We start from the raw sequence: 12,308 nt of genomic DNA on the forward strand, positions 1-12,308 counted from the left end.
ATCTTTCGTCCTCTCTTTTTGATGTCAATGAACTAGGGATTTCAGTCCACCTGGTCTGTAAAAACCTTAAGTACATGTCTGTGTTGCGTTTGGTGGTGTGGGATGTTACTTTGTAGCAAACTGGTTTCCTTAATGAAATCGGGGATGACTCCCTTTTATCTAAAAAAAGGATCTAGAGAATTGTATTAGGAGGCATGTGATAAAAAAATCTATACATGTAAAGCTTGTAGACAATAATTATATTAAGCACACTTCCATATGAGAACCAAGATTTATTATATTTTAACGGGCTTACATATTTTCTAATGTACACAAAAAATGATAAAATAGTTTTTAAAAAGCATGTTAGTGATCTTATACAATGCATTTACATACGGATGCACTAATAAATACATTATTACCATTTCAAGAGTAGTGTATATACAATTATCTCTCGGTCTGTCACTTTTCCTAAGAGAACTTTCTTTTTGAAACCATAATATATTAATCTAGAAAGCCGCCTCATTAAAAACCTTCTAGTCCCCTCAGGTACCCTGGTAAGGAAAATAGCGCGCCTGGAACTTGCTGCTATGAGATCACATGATAGTTACATCGTTTACAAGCATATCTAAAAGGAAGCTAAGGGGTTCATCGACCCAATTACAAGAATTTTTATCAGATGAACAAAACTTTGCCAACATGTAAGCTACTCCATTAGCTTCCGTTGGGTGTTGGACCTGCACTGTACCAATAAGAGCCATGAGATCAACACAATTCGCGAAGACAGGAGCCGAGTCTCCCAACCACACTTCAGTTCCGGTGCAAGACTCAACAGTTTCTAATGAATCCGATTCCGCAATCACGTTGTTATAGCCTATACGGTGAGCCAAAGATAACCCTTCTCGTAATGCCATGGCTTCCCCTACAGCCGCCGACGCCAAGTTTGGGATGTACATGGTAGAAGCAGCAATAAAATGGCCATCATGATCTCTTAAGATTGTTCCAACAACACCTGTATGATCATCATGGAGGAAGGAGCCATCCACATTGACTTTTATTTGGCGCGGTACAGGTTTAGACCACCTGAGATTTTTGTTACCTGTTTGCTTTTTCATTTTGGCTGCATTTTCAAAAATTGAAAGAATAGACATTCTGCAATGTCGCATTAAGGGAACATATTCTTCATGTGTTATCCTTCTACTAATCCACCAGAGATACCAAACCCCAACCAAAATAACCTCCTTTTGTCCCATATTTTGGAATCTCGGTACCAATGCTTCCTCTTTAGAGAGAATAAATTCGAGGACCGCTGATCCAGAGCGAGCGGCCACAGCAGCCTCATTAATCAACGAGTTAATACCGAGAGAATCCCAAAGACTTACCGCTGCAGGGCATTTAAACAACAGATGCATAATGTCTTCAGCCGCTAAATGACAGATAGGACATTCCCCACTGGTGCCAACATGCGTGTTCACCATGATAAATTTAAGAGGAACAATACCATGCAAGGCTCGCCATGCAATTTTTTTGATTTTACTAGGTAGTTGAATTTTCCAGAGAGACTTCCACACTGGATTGTTTACCGATGAACTTGGGAGTGATAACTGTCCGGCCCTGGGTCCAAACCGAAATCTCCATTGAAGATGATAAGCAGACCTGACGGTGAACCGGCCATGCTCAGTGCGTTTCGAAGCTATAAAATCCTCAAATCCTTGTATATTTAGGGGAATTTGGAGTATGCGGTTGACATCAACAGGCAAGAATAAATTTCCGATTAAGGGCTCATCCCACAAACTAGTATTCACATCAATTAACTGAGAGACCTTTGAATACGCCATATTTGTTCTTAGGGAGATGATTTTCCTGTCTTAGCTAGCTGAAATCCAAGGGTCAGAATAGATATTAATATTGTCACTAGTACCTACCGTCCATATATATCCCCTCTTAAAAGTAGAGAGCCCTGCTAAAATACTCTGCCAAGTAAAATTGGAGCCGGCCTTCGGCCCTGCCTTTAAAATATCACCATGGGGAAAATACTTTGCTCGTAAGATTGTAGCACATAGGGATTCAGGTTCAGCTATGAAGCGCCAAACCTGTTTAGCCAACATTGCTAAATTGAAAGAATGAAAATCTATGAACTACATATCACCTTTATTTTTGGGATTTCTATTTTCGTGCCCTCGGGTCCTTAGTTGTACTCAGTTTTCTCCATCTCCTTAGTTTTTCCTCAGTTTTCCCCAATCCCTTGTCTGTAACCCGCAGAAGGAGCTCGGACGGAGGATTCCCGTTTAGTTGACGTTGGTTGGTGCTGGCAAGTGGGGCCGCTGTTGGTGCCCCGCAGTGGACATGTCTCCACTTATCCAGATCATCGTGGGACCCACAACTTGTCCACGTTAGCGTGCCGGACCCACAGCTTACCCAGGTGACCGTTGCAAAATGGGAGCCCGAGCCAGCCCCGCGCCCGTGCCCGTGCCATTGCTTCCACTTTCTTTCCCCGCGCCCCATTGTTCTTCTTCTCCGCCAGCGGCAGCCCTTCTCCGCAGGCTGGTGATGTCTAGTTTCTCTTCGACCTCCCGTTCTTCATGGCCGCAGTATGGAACCGTGCCTTTGACAAGATGCCCTGACTGCCCACGACAGGAGCCTCTGAAGCGGTCGATCTGTAAGACGGACGAGAACGGCAACCGTGGACGTGAGTTCGTTGCATGCGAGAACTTGCCATATAGAGAGGGGGATAAGGTTAGATCTCGCTCCAATTTCTCTGTTTTCTCTCGATTTTCTTGTTATTCCCTCGAATTTGGGATTTAGGGTTCACGTTGTTGTTTTCGGATCTTGAAGAAATGCGGGCATTTCGAGTGGATCGATGTGTACGTTCGGAGGCTTCAATTGCGGGAATCAATTGGCGCTATTGGGGAGCGCAATTTGGGAGGGGGACTTGTCTGTAGAGAATGCGGCCGAGAGAGGAGCCGTTCCGATTATGCCTAATGCTCCCAATGCAGGACTCGGTGGAAGTGAAGGGAGAACTGAAGAAAATGAACAAGCGAGTTAAGGCAGCTGATAGAGTTGAAGAAGCAAGCTAATCCGATGGCCGGTTGTTTTTTTTTGTTGTATAATTACGATCGGATTCTTATCATTGCTCACTGGGCGCTAGATGTTGTTACAAGGGATACCTTGTTACAAATCCATTATTCAGCTTACATGTACTTGTAGTTGTTTTCAAAGTTAGTGTGTGCATTCACCGAAATTACCAACTATATTCCCTAAAATAAAAGGACAGCTAAAGATAGTTGATAATTGTTAGAGGGGTGACAAATAATGCAATCACCGAAATCCGCAAATATGTATGCCTCATGTTTATACCAAAATTATACCACTTTTAGGCCGTTTCAAAATACCAATACTATATCCCAAACTATATTCCCTAAAAGAAAAGGAAAGCTAAAGATAGTTGATAATTGTTAGAGGGGTGACAAATAATGCAATCACCGAAATCCGCAAATATGTATGCCTCATGTTTATACCAAAATTATACCACTTTTAGGCCGTTTCAAAATACCAATACTATATCCCAAACTATATTCCCTAAAAGAAAATGACAGCTAAAGATAGTTGATAATTGTTAGAGGGGTGACAAATAGTGCAATCACCGAAATCCGCAAATATGTATGCCTCATGTTTATACCAAAATTATACCACTTTTAGGCCGTTTCAAAATACCAATACTATATCCCAAACTATATTCCCTAAAAGAAAAGGACAACTAAAGATAATTGATAATTGTTAGAGGGGTGACAAATAATGCAATCACCGAAATCCGCAAATATGTATGCCTCATGTTTATACCAAAATTATACCACTTTTAGGCCGTTTCAAAATACCAATACTATATCCCAAACTATATCCCCTAAAAGAAAAGGACAGCTAAAGATAGTTTATAATTGTTAGAGGGGTGACAAATAATGCATTCACTGAAATCCGCAAATATATATGCCTCGTGTTTATACCAATACTATATCCCAAACTATATTAAGTGGCAAACTCGTTATTGCACATAAATAGAGGGGTGGGCACTCTCCACCGACAGAGAGAGAGAGAGGGGTGGCCACGAAGAGAGAGAGAGAGAGAGAGGTTGCCACGAAGAGACGGATAGGGGTATACTGCCCGTTAGATCAGTGGATCAACGGTTCGTGGAGTCGATCCGTGTGACAACGGCTCAACCAATCAGGATAAGTTTGGGCTTCTCAGAGCATTTGTGACAGTACTTGAGGGTAAAACTGAGTAGTACTAAGAATCCAAGGGTACATAAATAGTAAATAGACTAAGGGATTCAAACAAAAGAATTACAAAATGAAAAATGCGTGTTTTGTACAATATAATTCATATTGGGCTACATCAAATTATTTGCAATTCAAATATACATGAGTGTGACAATTATGGCATCATTTAGACAAACTATGTTTTTGGGAAAGATGTTTTGCAAAGGGGTTTGAGTGGAAAACCATGCATCTTCATAGCTACACTAGTGATTCTGAGAAGTGGAAATTTGTGGTAAAACTTGATTTATATATGTTTGTTAAGGTTTTCTAGGTGGCAGGTTGCGTAGGAAGACTCCATGAGTAGGTGCCACTATGTTTTTATTTTTTTTGGATTTTTTTCCGCATGAAATGACTCAATTAGCTATGTTAATCTCATTTGTTGACTCTCTGTTGACCAGCTACTTGAGGGTAAAACTGAGTATATTGCACTTACCGGTCTAAGTCCTCGAGGGGAAAACTGAGTACAGATAATTTTTTTGTATAAGGCCTGAGGTTATAACTGAGTACACCAAACGTCCCAGGGTTAGACTCGTGTCGCGGTGCACGCTGCAGCCGTGCATAGCGGACGCGTGTTGCGGTACGCGCCACCTTCGTCTTTATAGAGCCCCTCTTTCTCTCCCTCGACACACGTTCTCACTGGCTCACTGCAACCGCCTCTCCTGTCCCATCATCTTCTCCACAACCGAAGAAAAAACCCGAAGAAAACCGCCGGCGATGAAGAAGAATGAGATGCCCATTGCTCGGCACATCAGCCGCCGCCCCGTCCAGGCCCCTGTCGCTGCTTCCAACGTAGCAGCCGGCGCATCGGCCGCCGCCCCCGTCCAGGCCCCTGTCGCTGCTTCCAACGTAGCAGCCGGCGCATCGGCCATCGCCACCGTCCAGGCCGCCGTCGCTTGGGACCCGTACGAACCAGTGCAGTACGACGCGCCGGAGAACCCCTACGACACCAGCATCGTCGACAACGAGCCGGAGGTAACCCTTTGTTCCCTTGTTCTTATCTCATTTCAATCCTTTTGTGTTAGATCTAGCGTTATTAGGGTTCGTCAGTTCCTAGTTCAATCCTTTTGTGTTAGATCTTGCGTTATTACTGTTCGTCTGTTCTTAGTTCAATCTTTTTGTGTTAGATCTTGCGTTATTACTGTTCACATGTTCCTAGTTCAATCCTTTTGTGTTAGATCTTGCGTTATTAGTGTTTGTGATTTGCTTTTGTTTAAGATTTGTGCCGATGATGATGAATATTTGGGCATAAATTGATTCAGGGTTTGGTCAGTAAACAATTGGTGTGTACAAATTTGTTGTGCATGATCTTTGGTTTACTTACTCAAATCCTGGATATAAGTGTGTCCAATGTAACTGAGGCTACCTCTTTTTTCCGAGCCCATATTATTATGCATGATTTTTTGTTCACTCTCGTTCCATCATCGTTGCAATTGACTCCGTGTTTTCTCGCACGATCTTTGGTGCTACGTGACAGGTGCAGAGCGGCGACGTCGACGAGCGACGACGAGTCCTTCCACACCAAGACTCGTCACGTCCTCGGAGGGCTGCAGTCCGGCCATTACGATGGCCCCTTTGCTCGAGGCATTTACAAGTGCCCTTCCGCAACGAGAAGCTCCGCGCCACCGACTTCAACTCCCCGGTGAACCATGCTGAATCCATTGGCGGATGTGGCGCTAGAGTTGGAAGGACCGTGAACGTGCATGCGTACATGGTCAAACACAAAGCACTTGGGATTCACCTGCGCAACCTCCAAGCGAGTCACACGCGCTACCTCGGAGGCGTTGAACGTGCCTACCGCACTTTACGTATGTGATCGCTCTATCCGTAGAGCAGCTTAAATTCATGTAAAATGTAGCTTATGTTGGATCTATCGGTACTACTTTTGGATCTGTCCCGAATATATCTATGCTATGTTGGTTGCTCGTATGCAACTTATCCTATATTTTCTCTCCGGATTTGTGCCCTAGATTTCCTACCTGATTGGGTAAAAACGAAGGCATAAAGAAATGAATGGCGTTAAAAAACAGAAGGAGAAGCTGCTCTAGATTTGCTACCAATTTGGGCTATAAAATATGAATGAGATCGAGCGAGAGAGAGGAAAAAGGTACATTGAAAACTGCTAATCTGGGCGAAAGAGACAGAAACCACTCGTGCCCCCGTCCCGGACCCACACGGCTCCACACGCTACGGTCCCACATGCTACGGCCCCACACGCTACGGCCACACAAACACGGTCTCGTCCTGTCCCACGCGGTCCGTTCCTACCAGCCCCGCACGACGCGGTCCCACACGACGCGACCCCACAAACGACACGACCCCACTCGTCAGCACGGAATGGTCAACTTAACGGATTCCTTCCGTCCGAGCTCCTTCTGCGGTTCAGACAAGGGCTTGGGGAAAACTGAGGAAAAACTAAGGAGCTGGGGAAAACTGAGTACAACTAAGGACCTGAGGGCACGAAAATAGAAATCCCTTTATTTTTTGGGTAGCATAATTTGCACCACGGAAGCCAGTGCATCTTTTTGCTATTCTCATCATTACCCCACAGAATTGTGCAATGGCATATGTCATTCTCTTACAAACACCAATAGGGATATGAAAAACTGACATTGCATAGGCAGGGATGGCTTGCGCCACAGCCCTCAACAAAATCTCCTTCCCTCCTATTGATAGTTGTTTCTCCTTCCAGCCATTTATTCTGTCTATAATCCTTTCCACAAAATGGAGGAAGCAATCACTCCTATCCGCACCCACCAACGCCGAGAGACCTAGGTACTTTACCGATAAAGCCTCTGTATCTATATGTAGAGCCTCACAAATTTTTTCTCTCAAAAAAGCATTAGTATTAGGAGAAAAATAAATGCTTGACTTAGCCAGACTCATCAATTGACCTGAATTTGCACAACGTATCCAACATTGGTTGTAGGGAAGTTGCATTGTTCGTATCCGCCTTCATGAGGATTAGAGAATCATCAGCAAAAATTAAGTGTGCGACTGATGGTGCATTTCTGCACACGCTGACCCCATCGATGCCACCAGCTTCTTCTTCATACAACAAAAGACTGGAAAGTCCTTCCGCACATAACAGGAGCAAATAAGGAGAAAAAAGATCTCCTTGGCGAAGACCCCTAGTAGGGACAAACATCTATGTTTCCTCAGAATTGAATCGTACTTGGTATCGGACTCGCGAAGCACACGCCATCATCAAAGATATCCATCGTTCATCAAAACCTAGTTTCCTCAGCATATTTTTTAGGAAGATCCATTCAACACGATCATAAGCCTTATGCATATCCAGCTTGACTGCACAGGCGCCATTTTTTTCCTCCATGCTTGTTTTTAATGGCGTGCACACACTCACAGGCAACCAAAGCATTGTCTGTAATAAGGCGACCTGAACAAACGCACTCCGCGTCGGAGAAATCACCTCCGGGAGAACCCCTTTTATCCTAACTTCCAACATATTGGAGATGATTTTATAGATCACGTTACATAAACTGATCGGTCGAAACTGGGTGACAAGCTCCGAGTTTTCAGTTTTCGGAATAAGGACAATTGTGGTGTCGTTCCATCCCTCAGGGTTTACTCCAGTGTTCATCGCCTGCAAGATTTCATTACTAATATCATCTCCACAAAGTTGCCAGAAATTCTTGTAAAAAACGCATGGAGGCCATCAGGCCCGGGTGCCTTGTAGTCTCCAATACTGAAAGCAGCTTTTTAAACCTCTTCTGGTGTGAAAGGACCAAGCAGACTCTCATTCATTTGAATAGAAACTTTTGCCTGAACCTTTTCCATAACAGCCAGGTCTTTCTCATCAACCTCCGAAGTGAAGAGGCTAGAGAAATATTCGAGGATCATGGGCTTAAGAAGGGTCGTGCCTTCTATCCACTGGTCATTATCTCCCTTTAATCTTTTAATCATGTTTCTCTTCCGCCGAGCAGATGCGAATTGGTGAAAGAACTTTGTATTACGATCTCCCTGAATCAACCAATTAGCCCTAGCTCTTTGGAGCCAATGTCATTCCTCATGTTCGAGTAATATCTCTACCATCTCAGACAATTCTTTTGCTTTACCCAAATTTACATCAGTCATTGGTCTGTTGAGAGCTGTCTCTATCTCCCGCTGAGCCTTTCTTAATCTATTTTTAGGCCGTTTATAAACCGGCTGTCCTAGTCATGCAGGACCTTATGCATTTGCTCAAGCTTAGCTAGAACTCTTCCATCAACAATTGTCAGACTCGCATTAGCCCAGGCTTGCTCCACCACTTCACAGAAATTCTCCTCTTATAGCCATTTTGCTTCAAATTTTCAAGTTGTGCCATGCTGGATACATGTATTAATTGTTACAGTATCCATGAGAATGGGGTGGTGTTGGTTTAAAAAAAAGAATGGGGTGGTGATCCGAGCGCATATAATCCTGATGAAAAAGAGAAGCCTCAGGGTGCATCATTAGCCAAGAGTCATTCACTAGAGCTCTATCCAGCCGCTCCCTAATCCGACCTCTTCGCCATGTGAATTGGTCCCCAACGAACCCGAGATCATTAAGATTGCAATCATACAACACATCACGGAAGGCCTGCATAAAATTTTGCGGTCTCTGATTTCCTCCTTCCTTTTCATGAGAGAACATTATTTCATTGAAGTCACCAAAGATCATCCATGGGAGATTATGCTGAGCATGTAATTCCCTTATTTTATCCCACTTCTTGCATTTATCTTCCCATCTAGGCTCTTCATAGATGCCAGTTAGCGTCCACACTTTGTCAGGGGTTTCTGTGACTCGAACATCAATATGATTTGGAGCTGAAAAAAGTTGTTGGATATTTATCTCCCTTTTCCATAGCAACATAACCCCTCCACTATGGGAGGAGGTAGGATTCAGAACTTTAAAATCCATTTTTAACCTTCGCCTTTAAACACTCTGCCGAAAAGGTATCGAGGCGAGTCTCCGACAAGAACATCACATCGGGGTTGCAACGTCTTTGAACGTCCAAAAGCGAAAGAACTGTCGGACGATTACCCAAGCCCTGACAGTTCGCTCCTAAGATTTTCATTGCGACCGGACGGACTCCTCACGGGAGGCCGCCGATCCTTGTGAAATGGAGTTAGCTCCTTCCTTCTTTGACCGCTTCCTGCGATCAGATTTCCCTTCAATTTCCTGCCCTTCAGGTACTGTATTTTCGTCTGTGACCATTGCCACCGGTTGGCCAGACAATAAATCAGTCTTAGCCCCCGTATTTTCATTCTCCTCCTTAGTTCCTAAGAGAGTACGTAGATTCCTAAAAAACAATTAATACCACCATGCCAAGGCTTAAGGCTTATACTTTTTTGGAAAATTCAAAGCAAGTAAAGTTTGACCAAAATTTTAGAATAATCATCAATAAATATGATATTTTGTAGATAGCACATGAAAATATATTTCATTTTCTATCTAACAATATTAATTTTGTATTTGACATATTAATAATTTTTTAGTCAAATTTAACATAGTTGGATTTTCTGAAAAAATATAGGCCTTAAGCCTTGGAATGGAGGTAGTACACATCAACTGTTTGATGGATTTTGAGTGGACATGTCCTCCATGGGTCCCTGGTTACCCCATGTCAGGTGGATCAGACCTATTTAATTAACTGGAGCGGTGAACTACTCTGAAGTATCTAGCAGTTTTGCTGCTTCAGCAACGCCAGTCACAAGCGCGAGAAGATGGGTGGTGATTGGTGAATCCCTGCATTCCTGACCATTGGATCTAAAAAGTGGTGGTTTGATGAGTGACGGATATCACCTCCAAACTGCAAATCAACGGCGTAGATTGGTTTGAAGTTGCATTGCTAGGAAGTCTGTGGAACCGTAAATTCAAATTAAAAAAAACTAGTGTACTATATAGTGGTATAGTAAATTTTTTTTGGATACACCGTAGAGAAATGTTGGAAAACGATGTAACATTTTTAAAAATGTTTGATACGCAGAGAAGAATCTTACATTCGAGTTTATTTTGTACCGGTAGATTTTTTTTCACCATGATTTCGGATTTTGGCTGAATATAAGAAAAAATGTTAGGGATAAATATTACATACTCTGAAATAATTGATACATACGAAGCGTTTTTACCATAACTGGACGCATGAAAATCGCTCACTTAAATAGATCGGACTGTCTGGAAGACACCTGATGGGAGGCTTTTTTACACCCGTCTGATCCCTAGCGCTTGACTTTATAATATTAACATGTCAGATGTTATACCTTAGTAAAATTTTAATTTATATGTATCTACTCGCTAAAATATATGCATCGGCGTGCTTGGCAACATAAATTAGTTGTGCATGGCAATGGCCTAGTTGAAGGCATTATTTTGAGAGCGGGGCTATCTTCAGGTTGCAAACCTAAAATCTTTTGATCGGACGATGACGGCGCTTGTGCACTGTTATCTTCTTGGAGCCGTTGTTTTTAGAGAATCTGGAGTTCACGCGTTGTCTTGGTGGTGAATGCACTGTTGCTGCTAGGGCTGAAGTACCAGAACTTTTTTTCTTCTTAGTTTTTTCCCTTTCTTTTGACTCTGTGCATCCGTACTATTATTAGGTATTATGTCGTTGCTGATGCTAAGTGTAATTAGTATCTATCGATATTAATATATTTTATTTATCGAAAAATCTGGTCCCGGTTTAGTATATAGTAGGAATTTCCTCTTCAGACATGTAAGAGTGCGGCTAAATGTAGCAGAACAATTACAAATGGGTTTCATTTGGGCCCTACCGGACCAAAGTCTTATCCGTCCAGGGCTATCTAGAGACAAGTGGTTTCCTCGGTCGGCCTCTCGCTCTCTCGGTCGACTCGTGTCTTCCACCTCATTCTCGAAACTCTAGAACTCTCCACGTGTCGACCTCTCGCCCACCTCGTCGTCCTGCTCCGGCAACTCTCTCGACGCCGAGCATTCCGTTCCTTATATAGAAGCACCGCCGCAGAGGCGCCATGACCAACGAAATCGATAGCTGAACCAACCGGAAGAAAACGATAGAAAGCCGCGAGCACGATGATGGCCACTACAGCACGAGCTATCCGCCTCGTCGCCTCAAGCACATCAACCACCCAACGCAGCATCCTAGCCGCACACCGCCGCCTGCTGTCCATCACAACGGAAGCCGCCGGCGCCGGCGACCCTGCCGTCCACTCCGGCGAGCCGCCGAGCGACGACTACGCCGACCGCCCCCCGAAGTTCTCCGTCGCCGAGGAAGCCACCAAGGGATCAGACGACAAGCACACGTCAGCAACGACGCCACGGCCGTCGGAGTCGGCGTCCACCACCACCAAAGAAGAGCGCGTCCCGCCGTTCGGCCCCTCGGGGAAGCTCGGTTCCCAGGAGCTCGCGGACCCGGCGGCAGGCTCGACGTTCACGCAGAAGCGGCGCCGGTCTTCCGCGCCCGCGGGGAGCGACCCTCTCGGCGACGCGACGCCCGGGGACGAGGAGGCGGCGGCGCGCAAGGTGAGGGAGGAGGACCGGGAGTACTACCGGACGCACAAGCCCTCGCCGCTGGCCGAGGTGGAGTTCGCGGACACGAGGAAGCCCCTGGCGCGCCACACGGACGGCGGCGCCGAGGACAGGATGGAGCACGATGTGGAGGGCACGATGGTGAGGGACACGGCCGACGCGTCGCTCGCCCGCGCCGAGGCTATGTTCCGGGAGGCCGCGTCGCGCGGGAACCCTGCGTGGCCGCACTCCCGCGCGCTCGCCGCCATGCTGGCACGCCGCCGCGGGGAGGGCGAAGCTGGTGACGGAGGCACCGCGCCGTGGGGAAGCTGATTAGCCGTAGGGCGGTAGACCAGCACGCTAGCAGCTAAAGTAGTTTAGCTGGATCAAATCTTCAAATGTAAGGTGTAAAATGTTTGGATGAACCCGTGAGTATCTACGTAGTATGTACAGTGCCACGGAATAAAGTTGGATCAAGCATTGCTCGAAGTTTTTCTATTCAAAGCAAATGAATGTTACTGGAGGCCTGGATGGCTTCGTCAATCGGAAAAGCTT

At 45.0% G+C, this 12,308-nt stretch overlaps 1 protein-coding gene across 1 annotated transcript; it reads left to right on the forward strand.

Annotated features, from left to right (window-relative positions):
• Nucleotides 1–11,321: 11,321 nt before the first annotated feature.
• LOC124672981 lies at nucleotides 11,322–12,086 on the forward strand. The gene has a single exon (XM_047209125.1). The coding sequence runs from the start codon at nucleotides 11,322–11,324 to the stop codon at nucleotides 12,084–12,086; it is 765 nt and encodes a 254-aa protein (XP_047065081.1).
• The last annotated feature ends 222 nt before the right edge of the window (nucleotides 12,087–12,308 follow it).

This window comes from Lolium rigidum, chromosome 7 (genome assembly GCF_022539505.1).
Source record: "Lolium rigidum isolate FL_2022 chromosome 7, APGP_CSIRO_Lrig_0.1, whole genome shotgun sequence".
Taxonomy (NCBI): Eukaryota; Viridiplantae; Streptophyta; class Magnoliopsida; order Poales; family Poaceae; genus Lolium; species Lolium rigidum.

Excerpts from the sequence above, each read along its gene's own strand:
- LOC124672981 (XM_047209125.1), top strand. The coding sequence starts at position 11,322 with ATGGCCACTACAGCACGAGCTATCCGCCTCGTCGCCTCAAGCACATCA.